The sequence below is a fragment of the Fringilla coelebs genome, assembly GCF_963513975.1.
Source record: "Fringilla coelebs genome assembly, chromosome: 1".
Classification (NCBI taxonomy): domain Eukaryota; kingdom Metazoa; phylum Chordata; class Aves; order Passeriformes; family Fringillidae; genus Fringilla; species Fringilla coelebs.
Genome location: NC_140028.1, coordinates 130,077,512 through 130,099,338, shown reverse-complemented (window position 1 = coordinate 130,099,338; position 21,827 = coordinate 130,077,512). Strand labels below are relative to the sequence as shown.

The 21,827-nt window shown below is 35.5% G+C and overlaps 1 protein-coding gene across 2 annotated transcripts in view; it reads left to right on the top strand.

Annotated features, from left to right (window-relative positions):
- AKAP9 (A-kinase anchoring protein 9) overlaps nt 1-21,827 on the top strand; it is a 104,981-nt gene that overhangs the window by 55,839 nt on the left and 27,315 nt on the right. Inside the window, exons 18-27 of one of the 2 annotated variants that reach the window (XM_084214815.1) lie at nt 407-637; nt 2,229-2,369; nt 2,901-3,004; nt 3,717-3,922; nt 10,566-10,777; nt 14,892-15,054; nt 17,849-18,061; nt 19,256-19,294; nt 20,485-20,717; nt 21,375-21,494. In XM_084214815.1, the coding sequence (XP_084070941.1) occupies nt 407-637; nt 2,229-2,369; nt 2,901-3,004; nt 3,717-3,922; nt 10,566-10,777; nt 14,892-15,054; nt 17,849-18,061; nt 19,256-19,294; nt 20,485-20,717; nt 21,375-21,494 (1,662 nt within the window). The remainder of the gene's footprint in view (nt 1-406; nt 638-2,228; nt 2,370-2,900; nt 3,005-3,716; nt 3,923-10,565; nt 10,778-14,891; nt 15,055-17,848; nt 18,062-19,255; nt 19,295-20,484; nt 20,718-21,374; nt 21,495-21,827) is intronic. The other variant, XM_084214816.1, reaches the window with a different exon arrangement.

The following is a 21,827-nucleotide window of genomic DNA, read 5'->3' as shown; positions in this document are numbered from 1 at the left end:
TGCAGACAATAAATTGTTTAAAGATTTTTTGTAAGCTAGGTTATATTTTAGTGTTTATACAAAGAACAGGCTAAAAATAGTGCTTAAACAGTTTAGTCTCTTGTGATAAAGGATATCAGCTGAATACAAAAATTATTGAAGTAATGTAAAGCATATAGCACATTTCACAGACATGGGGTGGGGCCAAGCTAAAATAAATATGATAAATATGATTTAGAGTTATTGGAAAAAATTATCTTTTTAAATGGAGAGTAATTCTAAGCCTGGACTGTCCAAGAAGCAGGCAACACGATAATGCTTTCATTCCAGCTACTTTCACTTATGAAAGCATTTTCTGAAATTTATTTAAATATATCCTAGGAACAGTTGTTGAGAATAAGATGCTAAAGTAGTTGCCCTGTTTCAGCACTCCGGTGAGGCGGTGGCCACGGACACAGGCACAGGCACATGCAGTCAGCTGCTGCTGTACGAGGAGCGCCTGGAGGACATGCGGCAGGAGCTCGTGCGGCAGTACCAGGAGCACCAGCAGGCAACCGAGTTACTGAGACAGGGCCACATGCAGCAAATGGAGCGCCAGAGGGAAAACCAAGATCAACTCCTAGCTGAGCTGGAGAGTCTTAAGGTGCAATTAGCTGAGGTAATACAGAGTTCAACCAGTGAGCTAATATGGGTTAACAAAGGAACACCACCAGGCAGATTCATATTTATGCATTTGTATCTATTTAGAGGGAGAAAGAGGCATGCATGTGTTTATCATGTGCATGCATACACTCTCGTGCACACACACATACCTTTTTCTGTCTGTGTGTGTGTACATACAAACCCATATATGCATATATTTATAGAAGACATATTTCTTTAATCAAAGCTCAGGCTGTGATGGATTTTTTTTAGGCTTCTGTAAGCATGGAGCAAATCTGCAGTGCTGCACAGCAGCCAGAAGAGAGTGATTGTGGATGCACTGCCAATCATGCCACCTTCCAGATGCATGGCCCTGTGTAGGATGCAGGCTAGCAGCCATTTACATCAAAGGAGCCACCAGCCATGACTAGAAATACTATAAAACTCTTCATTTTTCATCATTCTGATTTGAACATTATCAGTGGCTTCCTCTAACAATGTGTTTTGGCATTTTGGTTTTTTTTTATTTTGTGAGATAAGTCCTTACCAACTTTGAGAATGAAACAATATCAGTAGGGTTTGGTGGGAAACATGAATGTTTCTTTGCCTTTTCAAACTTAACTTGCTGTCACTCCGTATCTATTCAAAGCCTACAGTAGTTGTGCTAATGAAACTCATTAGCTTATCTTAATTAATAATAATTCAAAAATAATGTCATTTGTAGACATGTCTTTCAAGAATTCCATCCACTGAAAGACAAAGTAGAAAGAATCCAGAACAGTATATCTTGCTCTGATTTAATTTCAACAGTGTAACATTACCAAAATGCACATGAAGGTAGTAATCAGTGAATTCTAGAATTCTTTGCTGTCACTGTGAAGTGGAGCTTCAGACCTTTTCCAAACCTGGTTCTGCTCTGTTTAAGTTTGGGCTTAAGGAGTTCTGGAATCTAGAAGCCAGTCACTTGTACCTTAGGGATCCTTTCCAGCAACATCAGCTGTCTCGCCTAGCTGCTTTGAAGGTGTCCTAGAATAATTTATCCTGATAATCTTTTCTTTTGATATGTGCATACTTTCTCCTTTTACCTTTTTTTTTTCTGGTTTGTAACTGCATCTTTGTCAGGGTTGCAAATTCCTGTAACTGATAAAAATCACTAAGTAGAACTTAGGCTGCTGGGTTTTTTTTGGTTTTTAATGCCAAGTATGTATGTTCATAAGAACTACATACAAATGTATGCATTTTGTTTAAGCCATGAACACTTCTAGCTCTTCTAAAAGAGAATGTGTGTAGGGTTTTTATAAAAATAAGTTGTTATTTTCTTTTTTTCTTGTGCAAAACATTTATAGCATGGAATATTTAGAAATTCCAGTTTGCATTGTGACCATTGTATTTCCTAAAAAACATAAAAATGGTATGAAAATATTAAGGAAGTTTAAGTATTTTTTAGCTGTATTCCATTCTAGAGAGCTTTCATTGTTCTTGTAATGATTTAACAAGATAGACTGAAATTTCATTGTTCAGTGTCTGTAAAGAATTAGAAGTGACTGGACTCACTTGACTCAGAAGCTTAAAAAACTGTGTGAGCCTCTATAACACTTCTTTCTTAGCGTGTCTCAATGGAGAATGACAGCCTGGTTGCAGAGAGAGAGAGAATGCTTTTAGAAGAACTGGAATCATTAAAACAACATTCCGGACCCGGAAAAGAGAGGCTGTCTTGTGAGTTACAAAACAACAGCACACAGACAGAGGTAAATATGGACTTTGACTTTCTGGGTGACTGTGGCATGTAAAACCAGTAAAAGATTCCTGTTTGCTGTTACTCGTTCTGTGTAATATATTTTCCTAAAAGATGTTGGGTATTGCTGGAGCAGAGCAGCTGTAAGATTCAAGAGATGGTAGTGGTAAACATAACTTTTTGAATTCAGGTAAGCAGAAGCTGGTTGAACAGCTTGAAGGTGGGGATTATTACTACAGCTATTTCCTTAAGTAAACTCACTTTTTCATATTGCTATAGCAACACAAACAGACAGTACAACAGCTGCTTAATCAGTGTAACAAAGTTCCTTCTAATTGGTCCTGCCTTAGATTTCCTGGTTTGTTTATGTTAATATTTTTTTCCACATAGTGAGAGTATTACATGATTTGTAATTTGGTGCAGAAGTATTAAAAAGGAAAGAAATGACAATTTCATGTCCTGCCATATATAAGAATATGTTGATTCTGACATGACAGGATTCCTGTCATTTTTGTTTTCTCTCCCTCTGCCAAAACTTAATCAGAATGAAAATGAAAACCCAAACGATGTGAGAGATCAGCTCTTTGAGCATGAAGATGGGGGAAGGAAGCCTGATGAAACACCTTCAGCTCTTCTTTCTAAAGAAAGGTGCTTAGAACTGTTAAGAAAATATTCTTCTTAAATTTTGATAATCATGTTTTTGCTGTTAGATTAATAATATTTATAAGCTTTATTCTGACTGACGATAATGTGCACATTTTGTTCTAGAAAACCATATTTGTAAGTTTATGTACTTTAGGTTAAATAGTATATTTTTTATAAAGCCTAAGAATATAATGTTATAGAGGATGAGACAAATCTTTGCCTATTTTACTATATATTTTGTATTACACATGTTGAATCATAAACATTATTTATATACATATTGTATGTACATATGTGAATTAAGTTTACATTAGTATATTTGTTTTATTTTGTAACACCAGTGGACTCTTCTTTAAAGTTTTTGATATGTGTAGAGGGACAATTTTCTCAGCTGTCATTTTGAGAAAGGACTAATTTTGTAATGAATGCCAGGTGAAAGCAGACCTCTGCTATAAAAGAATAACTAGATAAAATGCCGAGATAAAAGTAGAAGTAGTGATAAATACTTTTACTTATTACATATTTTGTAAAAAGAACTGACTTTTAACACAAATGTGTATTCAGTATTTATATGATGTAGGGTTTAGCCTCAAAAAAGAAATCTTAATTTTGTTATTTCAGTTGCAAATCTTCTTTGGTTGCAAGGGTGTGTAAAGGCTAAACCCACTTGGAAATAAGGGAAAGATCAGAGGATTGATTAATTTCTGTCCTGCAGGCATGTTTTTCAGAAGGCTAATGAAAAACTTATGAAGATTCTTTTAGAAGTTGTGAAGACAACTGTAGCAATGGAGGAGACAATTGGTCAGCATGTTCTTGGGTTACTGGACCGGTCTGGGAAAGTGCAGGCTTCCAAACAAGTTGGTTGGGACACTGAGACAGAGGAGTCAATAAAACCCTGCATCCGTGTGGGGTATGAAAAAGGTACTGATTGTATGGTTTTATATTTCATAAGTATCATTTGCATGTTTTAATGATATATTTAAATACTCTGAGCTTTGATATTTTAAATTAAACTTTTTTTAAGGGAAAAAACCCCACAACCTATTTTTCGTTTGAATGCACATGACACCTCTGCTTAAGAGAAAACGTTTCAGGAGTTGTTTGGGTCATGCTCCACACCAGTTACAACTCACATCTAGGGTCCTGTTGCAAAGCCTGCAACAGAATGGGAAAGTGATTGAGAAGTCAAGGAAAAAAAAAGTTTCTGTTGATGGAGGCAAAAAAAAAAGAAACAGCTCCATGGCATATTGCACCACTTACACGCTCCTGTGTGTGTGGGGAATGGGAACTAGCGTCAAGGGCTGTGTCTCCACCGCTGCACTAAAAGTACAGAGGTATGCTGCTGGTCACTGAGGCCAAGCTGGCAGGGGGCAAGCCTGTATATGTGTGTTTATGGACTTCATTAGCTTCCTAAAGAAGTGTTTGCGTGCAAATCCAGTTTTGGACACAGTTCCAAGAACTTCTCAACTGCCAACACTTGCCCATCAGCCATTTCCAGGAGCAGTAGTTGGCAGAAGGCTGAAGGAGCATTTTGATGTTATGGTTAGCTGCATACCAGTGTCAAAGAACTCTAGTGGGCTCTGTTTATTTTCATGTGACTGCCCTAGGATAGTGTCTGTCCATTTCTCTTTTGGGCAAGAGTAGGTGCTTGATTGTACTGCCATTTAGGTACATTAAGGTTTTGCAGGTACATCCTGGATCTTGTGGGGAGCTAATGAACAACAGATCAGTTCAACCTCAAACACATTATACATCTGGATTTGGCTGGAATTTGAACTACTAGGAATGAGAAAAAGAACTGGAAGTCAAATACAACATTTCAGTATAGAAAGTGTCTATTACAGGATAATAATACAACTGGTAAATGCAAGTGAACTTTACCTCTTTCTTTCTAATTGTAGATTGTTTCATGTTATTGATTCCATCTGGCTTTAAATATAGGTCACATTAAGCCTTGGGGCAAGTTTAGAAAGGTTGCATGAATTTGTAGCACAGACACATCTTCAGTTGATCACTCAAAAGGTTATCTGCAATGACATATATAAAGTTGTAGTCTAACAATTCCTGAAGTTTTCAAGTTAACAGCAGTTTTTTTCTTGTACTTCTGTTTCATTTTTTAAAAGAAGTAACTTTTATTTTCTATATATATAATTGTATTTAGTTGTGAGAAAATTTATCTTTTCAAACTTAAGGCTTTTGAGGCTTTGCCTTTTCCCTCAAATTGCAGATAGGATAACTAAGCTTCTGCTCTTATTTTTTGGTACTTTCACTTTTGCCTGCTTCTGCTTATCAGTGTGTATACTTGTACTTGTCACTAATTATTGTCATTAACAATTCTTAATGCATTACATATATGTAGCAAAACACAGTTTAAAAATATCTCTTTTTGTCATTTTTACTTATTTGGCTCTCATAATGCTACAGTCTAAACACACAACATGCCCTGTGATTGGATTGATTTGCTTATTTCTTGTGAAGTCTTCTGATGAAAGAGGAGTCTCTTCAGGTAGAAAAAGAGCTCAATTCCATTCTGTTAGTGACAGGATGTGTTTGTTATTAGTGTATTTTGAAGAGGTATGTAAGGTTTCTCTCTCCTCTAAGAAAGCAAGTGCCCCTCCTTGGTACAGAGTAGCATTTGGGCTGCCCACCTACCAGTTGATTATTCCAATATCCTTTTTGCATGTTTCCTTACATTCAGAAATAACAATGAAGGAAGGAGTAACCAAAGTAAAAAGTGAAAATTAAAGACGAGCTAAGCTTAGAGTACCTATAATGGCTGAATGTATGGTTTGTAATCTATCTCTGGGGCTGTATTCACAGTTCTCCTTTTTTGCTCTCAAAATGATACTGGAGCATCCTTTCTGCCACTGGGGTCATGCAGCCATAGTAATAGTGGTACTGTTTCATCAGCTAAAGTATTTGGTCTTTCTTCAAATGGAATTAGATGACCAATTCTGTTAGTGTTTTCAGCAATGTTGGGATTGTAATTATTTATTTTCTATACTAACACTAAATGGCTTGAGAGTACAAATTTTAAATTTTTTCCCCATTATTTTATGGAAGTTAGAAATATGTAGACTCTGTTGGGTTTTTTTTTAAACTGTGCATGTTATTGTATTTTCTAGTACCCAGCCAAACAGATCTTCCTTTTTAATTAGTTAGGAAATCTGTAGGAATAAATTTATACCAATAAAAATCTAATCTAATAATAAAGTAGTAAAATAATGTGTTTCTTGAAGGGAATTCTCTCTGACCTTCTGAGCATATTCCATATCTATTGACAAGCAAAACTCAGTTTACTGTTTTTGCTGAGTTTCAGCATTTTTAAAAGCTGAATCATTAACATCATCTACTTATAACCACACCTGATTTATAGAGCACATTTATAGAGGGACATTGACTAGGTTATCTGCAAGCACAGGATTTTATTTCTAGAGGAGTGAGTAAAGTTCAAATTTCAGTCATAAAACATATCACTGGAATGGCATTTGTGCTCAGTAATCTGGTGAGTTTACTTGGGTAGAGGGACTGCAGTAATGCAGGTTGCTCTGGAGAAGCCTGTGAGGTTACAGCATTCCTTGACCATTAAACCCTCTTGCCTTCTGAGCTTCTGAGCTCCTTATTTCTGAGCAGTGTACCAGGAAAAAAGGTAGTAAATAGCTAAACACTGTGCTGCCACAAGACTGATTTATTGTTTTCAGCTTGTAACCCCTAAGCTCAATTCCTTCTTGTAACCCCTAAGCTCAATTCAAGTGGAATCCCAGGAGTAAACTGAGATACTGGTTCTACGTGACGCAAAATATGTATTGCTTCATAAATGTCAGTTGGCAGCTCATAAACAACTTCTGTATCTGAAACTTCTGAGCAAGCACGCTATAATTGAGCACTTTTCTTAAGATTTAGTGGGCCATGTCATCTGATGTGCTGAACTGCATGCTCCATGGCAAAGGAAACAATATAAACCTTTGTTTCTTTGGTTAATTTTTTTTTTTTTTCGTTACCAGGGGAGAGTTTACACAAAGAGATGATAGTTTTACTTAAGTCAGTTATATTATATTTGTTATTTTGTATTGACTGAAAAACAAAATTACAGGGCAGTGGAATTTGATTTAGTTCTGTCAGGGTGGGAGACTGAACAACCATATAAAGATTTGCAAAAATGGGGATTAGACATTAAGCTGCAAGGGGTGATTAATGAGACTGGGCAATGTTTCTATTTCTTGTTTCCACTATTGAAAATTGTGTGGAAAGATGCTGTACCAAGCTGCTTTGTACTAAGACCATTTTGAGGGGAAAAAGATACAGAGACTTTTACTGTGCACTTAGGAAGACATTTAATGTGAATTTGTGGTCTTAAGTTCCACTTTGTAGAAATCATAATATGGTTGTCTACTTTTATCAATTAGGTTGCCAACCCCATTGTATAAACAGAATTATTACAAGTTTTTTGTGCATTTGATGCTTGTTGGGGTTTTATGATAACTTTGAGACTACTAAAGTTTTCATGTGCCAAATTATACTTTTGGTGACAGCTCACTCTTTCTTTCTTCATTTTTTATAGTTATGTTTCAGGCAAATTATGATGTTTTCTTTTGAGATATTTCATATAACAAAATGATATTTAATGTCGATTTATTTTGTATTTATCAAGAAGAAATGGAAGCAAATTGCAAAAGAATTGTCATAAACAAAACAGGAGTCTTAAGTCATGTTATGAGTTTGTGGAGGCCCATTGGTACTGTTCTGGTCACTGGCAAGAAGAAATAATAATATTAGTGACATTATTAATGTAAAAGATATATTCTGAACCTGGTTTTTAAAATTTACATTCTGAGCTGCCATCAGTGTTTTTAAGTTTTTCTTCAGAAGTTTCCAGACAGACAGTTCAGATGATTCTGCAACCCACTGCACATTTCTGCAGACATTTTGTATAATCTTTATTTTTGTATTTTACACACAGTCATCATTGCACAATTCAGATGTACCTCACAAGCAAATCGTGTACTGAAATGGAAGGGTGACAGGACATGAATTATGGGTTAAACCTGAGAAAGACAACAGGAACATTACCAAGATCATTTGTACTCCATCAGGAAAGAATTAGATTGTGCAATAACTAATATGTCATTGTTTTATCTTATTTATAGCTGTGCTACTGTACTGTGAGCTTTTATTTTGTGAGATCTCTGAAGCTAAGCAGGGTCTTACCTGGTCAGTTCTTAAGATGGGTGGCCTCCAAAGAGCATCAGGTGCTTCAGTAAGTGTGTTGGTGCCTCAGTAGGGAGAATATTTCCCTTCAACTCAGTCTTTAACCAATACTTTGGCACAGCATTTGGAAATATTTATGCTGCTCGATATCCGTCTCAAATGAAGGTCCTTTCTACTCTGAGGATATTAAAGCTTCTGCATCACTATTGATATATTTTGAAACACCCAAATGCAGTCCAAATTTGGGTGGTAAGATATCAAAATGCTATAGCTATAACATAAAAAGTGAAATTGTTATTTTGCAGCCTTCCTTATACTGCAGGGGGTTGGAATATTAGGGTGTTGTGGGAAAGCTTTTATGGTCTATAAACCCATTGCAAATATTTAGTGTGCTGGCAGAAAATGACTGCCAGCCCCTGCTAGGGTGATTCCACTACAGGAGTTTGACTGCCATTCCAAAGTGCAGTACTCAAAAGTGCTTTGAAATCCTGTGTAGATGAAAGGTGCCATGTGAATGTATCTTCTGTTCATCTGGTTTTTCGTTCTGTTCATGCATATAGTGTGCTTCTGTTTTTTCCCTTTGGAGTGTGAAAACAGTTTGTAACATTATATCCCTCATATTTAAAAGGAGATATGAAACAGTGATAATACAACTAGAAGAAAAAAAAATACTAAATGCATCTGCATTTGAAAAATCTTAGCAATTTTAAGAGAAAAGTAAACCAAGTGAAAACCTTCCTAAATTAAAATCACTACAGATTAGTTTGTTGTGTATGGGTCATATAAATGGCTGCAGATATTATTGTCAGAATACCTGCAGGTAGGAATGTGTATTAAGTACACCAGGTGGTGAATCATGTTGCAGCTTGTTACAAAAAAGCTAAAACCAAACCTCAGACTAGAATCTGAATTGCTTGATAGGTTCAGACAACATCAGCAAGAGTGCTCATATTATTATATGCCTGCCAATATTATTTGCCTGCCTGGTTAGGAGGCAAAACCAACAAGACCTAACTACATTTTTAAAGGCAATTTGTGAGATTGACCTGTTGTAATTTCAATTCAATTTCTGTAGCTAAACAAACTGTTCTAGTTCAGCAGTCACAATTTGCGGAGTAACCAGGAACTTGAATTCAAAGATAACCCAGTATTGAAACTTCAATGCTAAACAGGCATTCAGTATTCTTAATTCATTTAGTCATAATGCTTTTACAGAAAAATAAGATATTTTTGAGAAAATCCTAAGCAAAAACATCTAATTGTTAAAAAAATGCACCATACCAAAATATTTACTTTAACTATATTCCAGAAATATACTTCATTTAAATAAATTGTCATTTTAAAAACTCTCCACAATAGCATTTATTTCTGACATTTCAGATCTGTCAGTCTAAGGGCATAACACTTCTTTATTTTTAAAAGACTTTATCAACAATAGTTTCAACTGTCACGATATACCTACTGTATTGTTCTTTCATACCAAAAGTGTGATTTTAAAACATCTCAAGACTTTGCTTTCACTTGCATTGCCTAAATACAGCCTTGAATTCTAAATATGGCAAATTTGCTGTTTTCTAGAGGAATTGCTATCAGCCTAATACCATAGGCAAACTTTGTGTGTCTGGCTTTTCAGAAAGAATGAGTAATGTCCTTAAATGGCATCAGACCTCAGGAAGATTGAGAAGCAGGCAGGTGCCAGGTGGCCCAGCAGCAGGAACGGTTGCAGTCCTGCTGCACTCTACTTGATTTGTTCAGCTGCCCATTTTAGTAAATTTTCAGTTCACTAATAACCATGCTGAATATTGTTGTTCTGTATTCCAGTCTGTTTGTCCTAAGAAGCTGTCTGAATTGCATGCATGCCTTTCCTTTTACTCACTTGAGTTTGATTCACTGACTTGAACAGTTTTGTGTTAATGCAGAGTAACATAATTGGATGTTGGTGAAACAGGGACTGAAAGTCTGGTGTTGGTTTTGTTTGGGGTTTTTAAACTGATTTATATTTTAAAGACAATCTTGCAAGTATTATTGCAAGTTATTCTAAGTAGTAAGGATTACTGATTGTAACAAAGGTTCAAAGATGAGCGTCAGAGCCCCTTGGCATACTGAAAGTATGTCTAAAATATTGTCTGTTAATATCTCCTTTTCTCTTGCACTTCTGCTTCCTTTTAATTAACACATTGTTAATCTTGTTTGTGAATTTTAGTATACAGTATTTCCCTTTCTGTTTTTGTGACTAAGATGAATATTTTAATAATTTTTGGACTTGTCTTTCTTATTGTAACTGAGTTGCACAGCTTTTCATGTTTGCAATTGCTAAGAGTCTGTGTGAAAAGGTAACTTTTTTTTTTTTTCTCAGAGTCCTGCTCCTTATATCATGGTAGTAGTATGGGAGATGATGATATTAACATGTGGTCAGGAGCAGCAGGTGAAGGATTGCTGAGCCAACATCTTGCAGAAAGTGGGATGGAAATAGATCCCGAAAATGAAGAGCTCATTCTGAATATTAGTTCTCGACTGCAGGCGGCTGTTGAAAAGCTTCTGGAAGCTATTAATGAAACTTCAAATCAGGTGGGGTGATTTAATACAGATGCACTTTAAACTCTGTGTCTCAATTGGGCCTTTTTCTTTATTATTCTTGTGATTGTATTTTCGTAAACCTAAAACCCATAGGTTCATTTTGACAGCTGTAACAATGCTTCAGGTGCCTCCACCCAAAAAAAGACTGCTCCAGCTTGAATTCCCTGAATGAATTTATTTTCCTGCTGGAAATCTGCTTTGGTCTGCAGAGGAAGCCTGAATTTGGGCATTCTTACCAATGTAGGGCAATCTTTCATTACTCATGTGGATCATCTGCATTCTGCTACAGCTGAGAGATGAGACAGGAGGTGTCAGAGCACACAGAGCTTGTGAAGAGGGAGGATTGAGGGGAACTATGTCTAGTTCTCTTGACAAGCATTTTAGTCAATTGACAAAAAAGGTGGAGCTCTCCGGCTGTCTCTTCCAACTGTGATTTAAACATGGCCAGTTAAGCACATATCCACCTTGCTATCAGAAAATGAGTCTGCACTCCAGCATTTATGTGAGGTATGTGATTCAGGAATAGAATCCAGAAAAGAGGCAGTATGCTATTGGAGTACTTTCTATGGTGGGATGCTAGTTGCTGTCTGGAGTACTTCCTTGTTAACTGAAAGAGGAACTATATACCTAGGTCAGTTCAAATCACACTGCTTTTATCACGTGCTTTACTTTTAGATTGTGTACATTGCAAGTTGAAGGTGTCAGAGTATTTTCCTTCATAGCTTTGTAGCTGAGACTTTGCCAATACCAGCAAGAGTTATGGCTCAAACACATACAGACACATTTTCTTCATGAATACCTATTATACAAAGATGGATTTATCCCTGATGATCACATATGTTTGGCTTTTTTTTTTTCCTTAAGTTAATAAAAAAATCCTTCTGTTTACACATTTTCTCACAGTATAAATATTGACACCTCTCTAGCTGTTCTGTAAAGGGACTTCTCAAGTTTGTCTGCTTTGCAATGTCTGCTTATTGGAGTATATACAGTTCTTGTATATACCATGGATATAAAGGTGACTTGAAAATTATTTTTAAATATACAGAAACTGAATCCATTATTATTTTTTTCCAGTCTGCAGTATTTTATAATCCTAAACTGGTTACGGGTAGAAAAGATTTTAACCTTTCCTCTAATCAGTTGTGTTTTGCATACAGACATGTACCCATTTCTTCAAATAAACTTTAAAGAGTTAGAGAAAACCTGGCAAAATCTTCAAAGTAACTTTATGAAACCTGTCTGAACACAGACTTTCAGACCTGAAGTGCAGTTTGAAACTTGAGCAAGGCATATAGTGGGTGTATTAATTCAAATTCCACCTGCTGGTGTTATGTATAGGTAAATAAACTGGGCCACTCCCCTGAACTCTTTCAGTTGGGAGATACTAGCAGGAAGCCTTTAAACTAGCAGAGCTTGAGAAAGTTCTTCCTGTTGAATTAACTCCAGCAACAAGAATGAATGCAAATAATGACATAGCTGTATTTTTCTTTCATTTGCCATAGTGGAGTTGAAAAATTTTTAGTTTCAGTTTTGTTAGCTTGCTTGTCTGCTGCAGCGTTCCTGTGCAGGTAGAAGAAAATTCTGCTTCCTTGCCTTGGGAATTACTTGCCATTTGCTATTGGAAAATTTCTGTTGCTTTTTTATGTGAAACTTCTCGAAGAAGGACTTTTTTAGGAGTGACCATATGAAGTTTTCCTGTTCCTCTTTGTTTGGGATTAATCCACCCCTGAATTACTCAGCTTGATAAGGGATCTGAGGCTTCCTACTGATTCTGAGTAGGTTTGTCACCGACTGTACTGATGTGTGTCTTCAGACTGTTAAACACACGTGTTCTGTTACAAATTCCTGTCAGAAATTTCTAAAGCCAGCCTAGCTAGTGAAAAATACCCACAGGACGGTTGAGAAGACAACAAGAGCAATATTTTTTGGAATGGATTCTTACCGCACCTATTGGGCATCTAATCTGTTTAATGGTTTGTGGACTGAAGGCCAAGAAGAAGATACATATGAGGTTGAATCTCGTGTGCCTTTGCCATACCCTTTTCCTTTCACGGAACACTTGGATGAGAATAATTCTGTAGTTGTAAATACTTCAATTTTTCACTTCAGCCACAAAAAAAATGGGCACATTTTGAAAGTTGTCTCTAAAATCTCATTGCCTACACCTCCCTATTCAGTAAGTATACAAGTTTTTAAAAGAAATTAAGCTTAAAAAGAAGAGAATGCAGTGAAAAATGATATAAAATTGTCTCTTGTTAAAATTGTACTTCTGAGAGGCCCTTTTCCTAGTCAGTTTTCAGTGGGCACTGAAGTGGGCACTTAATTATACAATTCTCTGATCATTTGTAATACAAGAAATTTATCAGACACAGAAATATGTTAAATTCCAGATATTTGGGATCTTGTTTTAAAGCACTTCAGTGTTAGTTACTACATTTCATTTTTCTCACTGAGGGTAATTCAAAATGGGGGAGAGACTGCAGCCAAAGTTGTTCCCTTTAATTTTGGTGCACTGACTAGTAACAGTAACTAGCACAAGCTGGCAGTGTGCTTTCAGTGATCCTGTGGAGAAATTGTTAATGTTAAAAAATCATGTTTGTGTTTTTACTTCTTTTTGGTTTTGTCCTGTGATATTTTTAACAATACTTTGTGTTGTTATTACTGAAAAAAGCTGGAGAATAATTTCTGTTGTGAGTTTTAAGCAAAAAAATCTCATGCATTTCAGGAAGCCACTTTTACAGTTGCCTATGTACAGTAAATCTATCATATGTTGCCCTTTTATCCAAAGTGGGTCTTTCATTAAGCACTTGAATGTATAAGGATAAAGGAAGGATGTGCTGTGATTTTAAAAAATATCTCAAACTAGTGCAGATAGTTGCAGTACTTAGTTCTTTCTTTAACTCTTGTCAGAATAAATAATTAACATGAACATGTTAATGATGCCCATCTGAAAAGAAATGCTGTAGAAAAGAAATTGAGTATTTAAATTCAATGTATTATAAAAGGGAATGTATTGATGACTCAGATTTTCTTTTCAAAGTGTAAGTGGATAATTTTGTGTGCATTGTTCTATTTAATGTTCCTTAACCCATTTTTCTGAGCTTTTAAAGCAAACTCCTCATATTCATGATCTCAGTGGGACTTAGTGAGAAAGCTTGTATATTTTAAGAAATCAAGAGACAGAATAATTTATAGAAACCATAGATGTCACTATCTTTCAAATATCTGCCAATAACCAGAATATTAAAAAGTTAAAAAAAACAAAAACAAAACACCAAAAAACCAAAGGAACAGAAAATATGTTTTGTGTAATCAAAACACTTCGTGTAATCAAAACTTCTAACAATGTTTAATCTTTATGCATTATTTTCCTTTTGTAATTCTAATTTTAATTCGTTTTGAAATTATAGTTTTGGATATGTCTACACTGTAAATATGCAATTTCACGTGACATGGTTTTCCAGTACTTCAGGATAGTGGCACAGTGAAACTGTGCTGTGTCCGTGTCAGTACATGTTAAATATTAACCCACCAGACAAGTGGAGAAGAATAAAAAAGATGATTAGGAATTCTGCTAGGTTGACACTATTGGAAGAAGCATTGCTTTACTCCCTTGTTGGTTGAAATGTGCAATACTCTGAAAATTCACATTTTCCTGGTGTTCTCATCAATTTTCATGTTAAAGAGAAAAAGAGGAGAAGCACCGTTTCATCAATTTATAATAAGGATTCTGCCAGTTTTATACAATGTTTTTTGGCCATTCTAAGCGTATGGTGAGTGGTAGCTTACTCTTATTTAGTGCAAAACTCGTGTAAACAAAGGTGAATCTAGTGTAAACTCATAAATCAGGAATTACCGGAACAAAGACACGGATTTAGCCAGGTGGCTCATGGAGTTCACTGTACTGACAAAGCCTGTTTGCTGAGACTTTTATAAGTCACTCTTCATCTTGTGCTCTGCAAATGAGTGTTCAATAAAGATTTTATCAAATGTTTAGTGAAGTTACGTGAGGCTTCCCATCACACTGTAAAGAAACAGTGAATTAAATAGGAGTGATAGAGTTGGTGTTTATCTAATTTCTGTAATTTTTTTCCTGTGATAGCTTGAACATGCTAAAATTACTCAGACAGAGCTCATGCGAGAATCCTTCAAGAAGCAACAAGAGGCCACAGAATTTATCAGGTATCAGGAAGAGCTACAAGAACGTCTCAATGAGGAAACCAAAGCCAGAGAGCAGTTGGCTTTGGAGCTCAGTAAAGCTGAAGGTGAGTAGCTTTTTTTATGAGTTGTTGGACTTTGTACCTACTTCCTTATTAATTGGGTAAAGAAATTGCAAATTTGATCAATTTCTTTGTAAATTTTGGAATGTTATCAGCCTACTGGATAGTTGGGGTCATGATGACCTCTGGAGATCCCTACCAACATGAGCCACACTGTCATTCTGTTTTCCAGTTTTGACTCACTTACTGTCTAATAATATGCATGACAATATTAAAAATAATAGGTTGTGTATGTGTTTGGATGCTCAAAATGAATTTATTTCATCATAACATGTTTGTGCAGACAAGCTTAAATGTCAACAGCTTAGAATCATAAATAGTTGTGGCTGGAAGGCACTTCTGGAGATCAGCTATTCCTGCCCCTTGCTCAAAGCAAGGTCAGGTAGAGCAGCTTGCCTGGGACCCTGTTCATCCAGGTTTTGAATATCCACAGCCTCTCTGAGTGGCTGTTCCAGTGTCCACCTAGCATCAATGAGGGGAAAGGAAAAAATGCCAAACTTATTTTCGTATGTTGAAGTGCAGTTTCTTGTATTTCAGTTTGTGTCTGCTGCCTCTTGACCTTGACACAGAATCTTTATTCTGAGTGTGATTATATGGTGGTGGTATGTTTCAGTTTGCATTGTTTGAAGTGATCTTTTAAAAAGTGTATTTGCATCTGCATTAAGGAAGCAATTAAAAATTATAGTGTCTTAGAACAGGGGAAATCTAATAATCTATTGGGACATCAGGAAAATATGTTCAAATCTGACAGACACTTAATTTGTTCTCTTGTTTTGATAGCTCAATGTTTTGTAGCCACCCAACATTTCTGTCATTATATCTGATTAGCGTCTGGAAAATATGCAAAAAACACCTGCTCTATAGATAGGATCTCTGTAGTAGTAAGCAGAAAGATATTTTTCATAGTTTTGAAGCTCATCAGGCTTCTCTGTTTCAAAGTGGGAGTATAGAGTGAAGTTTGATAGTCAAATGTTACTTTACTCCTGGAGAATGCTACCCTGCCAGGCTTCCTCTTCTTTTTACACAGACAGATAATCCATCATGATTTCACATGCTATTAATAGCTGGGATGCACATAAGCTGAAAAGCAGTGCAGATTTCTAAGCCATGTGTCTAAAATGTGGTGTGAGGGACAGTTGATGGCCTGTCAGTTCATACAGCATAAATGTTGTGTATCAGCAACAGCAGTACTGGCTGCAACAATTCAGTAGCTTTGGCAAAACCAGAAAGGATGAAAATTTGTTTCAGAGGGAATAGATTAAAATCTGAAATAGGCATTGCTACTTTTTTTTCCCCCAAGATTAAATTAAGAGTAAAAAAAGATTGTTTAGAACACACCTTAACATGATGCAAAAACATGAAGAATATGAACTCTTCAACAAGATATAAATGACTAAGAATTTATATTCTGACACAGATGGAATTACAAAATGTTTAATGTTGAAGAATTTCAGAATGTAGGCAGTTATATATTGCTGCTTTCTTTGGAGGATAATATTTTGTCTTGATAGAAATTTTATTCACAAATCTTGAATAAAATTAAGTAAAAATGCCTAATATCTGAGAACAGAGTGGCTTTATTGATTTGGTTCATTAACAGTTCTAGAATATGAGAGACAATTAGATGTTAGTGTTAGCCTTTGATAAATATATTGCACAGTTGTAAGTTAGGTGCATTTGAAATTAATGCACTTTCAAATGTCTGGCACCTTCTTTTGTTGGTGTTGATATAACAAAACAAGATGTCATAGAACTCGTTTTATTTGATTTCTGCCCATTGAACTGAGTTGTGAGCATACTCTGACAAACTACATTCTTTTATTGAGTTCCTTAGGTAGGTATGCAGAACAATGTCTTAGTTCATTATACATCTGATGGTACTCTGTCTTCTCTGGAGATTAAATGTGTCATTTGTGATCATTTCTTTCTTATCACAAAAACTCCTGCAGCTGAGACATTTTCTAACCTCTTGTGTTTTAGTGGTGTCAGATATGACTTATCTGATGTGATGGAAAAGCTAATGCAAATTTGTTCACTGAACTCTGACAATTTTCATTGCATCTCAAAAAATTAAAAAAAAAACAAACTGGCAGAAGTAAATACCACAACCTGTGATTTTAGCATCTTCATGACTTTTTTGTGGGAGTGTGCATTCCATTTAGCCTGGGAATGCCCTCTCAACTTCAAATCTGTTAAGTATTCATTGTGAACAGCATCTGATCTGGTGGGAATAACCACTGAAGTTTGTATTGTCTCAAAGTTCTGAAAAGTTATAAATTATGTTACTCATTCAGTATTTTCTGTTTCAATATCCAGTCCTATATGTTCAGTCCTATGTGTTCTCTGTGAATTCAAATATGAAAAGATGGGTCTACATGGTTAATGAATGTAAATACCTTTAGTTTTTCTACATTCTCAAGACAGGGGAAAATCCATTTTAATACTGATTCAAGACTGGATTTTAAGTGATTTATACTGAATTTATTTAAATTTCTTATTTCTCCTGTGTTTATTACATAAATATTTTTCCTTGACTTTGGAGTTCCTGTTTGCTCCAGAGGATTTGTGCTGAGTAAAAATTAAGAGCTATATTTGGTGTTCTGGTATCTTTCCTGTAATTTGTTCATGATGAAATGATAGCAAGGGCAGGAGTAGAAATTGTCAGGTGTTGAGCATCTAACAGACATGTGCTTGCACGTCAGAATACAATAGTGACTTCAACAAGAAAAAATTGCTTTTGATTGTCTATTAAATCTGCCTCCAAACTGATGTTTTACAGGCCTCATTGATGGTTATGCAGATGAGAAAGCATTTCTGGAAAAACAACTCCAGGAAAAAATAGATGTAATTGACCATCTAGAACAAGAGCTGCTGTGTACAGGTAACAAATTGCAGGAGTTAGAGGCTGAGCAGCAGCAGGTCCAGGAAGAAAAGGAATTACTCTCCAGACAGAAGGATGCCATGAGAGCAGAGGCGGGGCCAGTAGAGCAGCGTATGTATTCATCACAATCTTTCTGTGACGTTTGCTTATACTTCCAGAAAAATAATAAGTGGTCTTGGCAAAGGCTTCTCCCCATTGCCTTTGTGATCCTTAATAAAAATGCGATAGGGCCAACTGTGACGTTTTCACACCTGTTGCCTAATGTTAGCATGATAACTTTTCTTGATTTTTAAACATGAAATGACTGAATTTTTAGAAATGTTGAGAAATTACAGTTGTTCTTTAAGCCAGAAAAAGCTTTCTCTCCAAAAATCTGCTTTCATTTAGATTACCACTGGAGATGGAATAGCAACAATGGATAAAAATACTGTCTAAATACTTTACAAACAGACTTAAAGACAGGCTAGGAAGCACACCTACCAGAACAAAATTGTGCTACATGTGATAGCTGTATTTCTTTTAGTCACAGAAGATAAATTTTTCTAATAAATTCCTCTTTCAGGGAAGAATAGCGCAACAGTTGCATGATAAGGAAAGCCTTTTATCTACCAGTAATGAAAACTTTCAGTCCTGATGGTGAAAATTTCAGATATATACCATGTCAGTATAATCTAACTAACTGCTTACTCAAAAAAGCTTTCACCCTCATGAAGTAAAAGTGTCTTTTAATTCTTCCTTAAACTAATAACTGAAATTAATACTTCATGTTTGAGAGGGGAAGAAAATGAGAACTCTAGTGTTTAAAGAAGTATTGATCATTCAAGGATTGCAGTGCTTACATTTTAAATAGCAGAATGAAATAATAATTTCTAGAAGTTTATTCCACTTTATAATGTTGCCATTTTTATAGATTGCACATCTTGTGTATTTGCAATTTCCTGCAATTTTCTATAACAACAAAATTTTAAGAACAACCTGCTGCTTCCTACTCTGTAATGAGGAAGATCCATATCTATGATTCCACTTTAGTTATTTTTGTATGGTTTAGGCTTCTAAATATAATAGTTATTTTCATGTTTAAGAGCTGTAAGGACAAACAATTCTATAAATATGTGTAGGTACTTATATCATGCATACCAGAATAACTTGTCACATTCCCTAAGTTATCTCAACAACTTTGTCATTAAATGCCACATCTATCTTTGGCTTCATTTTCTCTTACATTGTTGCACCACAAGAAAACTATAGCTGGCATGTGAATTACTTTGCTTCTTTTTTTTGTTTTCTCTCTCTCTATTCTCCTAGGCCTAGTAGATGCTGCAATCGATGCAGCTTCCCAAGCAGGTGTGTTTGTATGTTGCATGGCCAATCTGTAACTGGGTGGAAGACTCACACGTACTGACATTGTTAATCAGGATTATTGGGCTTTTGGCTTACTGACGTTACTTGTAATTCTTACTGGCCTGCAGCTTTGATGTTGTATTTCATACTCAGTTCTACATTTTGCTAACAACATTTCTTATAATTTCTAAACATAATAAGCAAATTCATCAATAACCATCATCTTATTCACCTATGAATTACAGTTACTTAGATGATATTCGAGAGATATTTTTGTAGTCTTTTATTTCTTTTTATTTCCAAATACAGCTGAGTCATTCACTGTGATAATTAAACATCTTATTACATTGATATATAATGGTTACCTAGAATTGGTTAAATACGATGTAAGATGATGGTGCCTGAAGGATCTTTCTTCTGTAGTGAAAGTAAATTTTATTATTTCTATCTAAATATCAATCCTGTTTTTAAGATTCTCCAAAAGTAAGTGCACTTTGCCGTTTGGGTTTTACCTGAAGGGGTTCATGTGGTTAATTAATAGGCACTTCAGTGGGCTGTGGCTTAAGAGTCTTAGAGTGGTTTGGGGCTTTCCAGTATATGTGCTTGCTGGCTTTTTCATGATGACTCAAAATTGGGCATTCATGCAGTCACTGATTTTGCAAGCTCCAGTTGCAGGTCAGTAATTTTCCTCTCTGTCTGCCCAGCAACCTCGCTAAGTCTTTCAGTATTTCCCTCAAATTATTTATATGTATCACATTAAATAATGGAATCTGGGAGTGGATTGATTTTACTGGCGATGGGGATGAGAAGAGGGTTGGGTTTTCAGTACATCACTGCTATCTCCTGTGCTGACTCTAGCTGTGGTTTGACCCCATACATTTTCTTTTCTTTCTAATTGTACAAAGGTCTTTTAATTGATATGAAACTTAAACAGGGGAGTGCTCTGATACAACTTCAGTAACAGTCCTTTGAAGACTACCTAAAGAATAGTAATTTTAATATGAATTTGCTTCAGTCATATCATGATTATTTCTCAGAAAAAAATACATTTTCAAAAAAAGAAAAATAGTTAAAACCCAAGCCAGTTCACATCCTTCTGCAGATTACAGCATGGATACCTTGGGGAGTGGTTTTGCTTCATAACATTGCTTACTATTTGTATCTAAAAGTAGTGATGCTTTTATTATACTCAGAATTACTGGAGGAAACAGAAAAGCTAATGAAGGAAAAAATTGAAGTACAACGTCAAGCTGAAAAAGAGTATGATGACCTTCAGAAGCAAGTTAAAGTCTTGGAAATAGACTTGGAAGAACAAGTCAGTCGTTTCATAGAGCTAGAACGAGAGAAAAATGAAGAACTAATGGACTTAAGGCAGCAAAACCAGGCCTTGGAGAAGCAGCTGGAGAAAACAAGAAAGTTTCTAGATGTAAGTATGCTACAAGGCAGATATAATGAAGATGTGGGGTGGGTAGCACTGCTGCTGAAGTTTGGTACAAGGAGAAATGCTAATTTTTTTCAGATTTTGAGCAAACATAGGTAGATGATAGCAAACATCAGCTCTGTTTCAGGTTCCAGCCCAAGAATTTAGTAACATTTTAAAAGTTGAAAATTAATTGGAAGTGCTTGCTTAGGACAGCTCTGTATTTCAAGTGATTTATAGCTCTCTTTTTCTGATGGCTTTTTATTAGATTAACCCAGAGTTAATTTTTGTTTTTAATTTCTATTTTTTATTTATTTATTAAAGACAAACTGTAGGGAAGAAATCATAAAATATTTGCTTGCTGTCGTTTGTGCACTGTACCTGGAACAGAAGAAACAAACCTTCCATTTTTATGAAATATTACTTGATGTGTCTGTGCTGTGCTAATTTTTTAATTAAAATTTGCTCATTTTTTGATTAAAAATATGAAATTTATTGCCCCAAATGATTAAGATGTTAATGGTATCTGCAATAGGTTGTGCTACCTTATAAATTCTGATATTGCTGTTACCAGCCTCATATGAATGCAAGTTAGAAGTGATGACACTTAACTTGCATAGTTTTAAATCAAATGGTGTATCCACATAATTTCTTAACTTTCAGGAGCAAGCAATTGACCGAGAGCATGAGAGAGATGTATTCCAGCAAGAGATACAGAAGCTGGAACAACAGCTTAAGATTCCACAAAGGAGTCAGCCTGTCAATGAACATCAAAACAGAGAGGTAACACATTTTGTTACTTGTACTCAATGAATATAAATGACAAGTTGACAGCTTTTAAGATATTATAACGAAGCTATTTTATGGTGTACCTACTCTGCAGCCATTTGCAAGCCAGGAAAGTAAATGCTCTGAGATTAAAGATGTTTCAGGAAAGTGGTGGAATGGTGTTTTGGGGTTTTTTTAGGCTGTTTGGTTTTAGTAGCAGACATACAGAAACTTCGTGACTTTCAATAAGGCTCTCTCCTGTAACTTAACTTAGAAAATCCACTGTTCTCAAGAGTTTGTGGAAACATTCAAGACTATTTTAGCAATTTTGCATGTTCTTATGGAGTT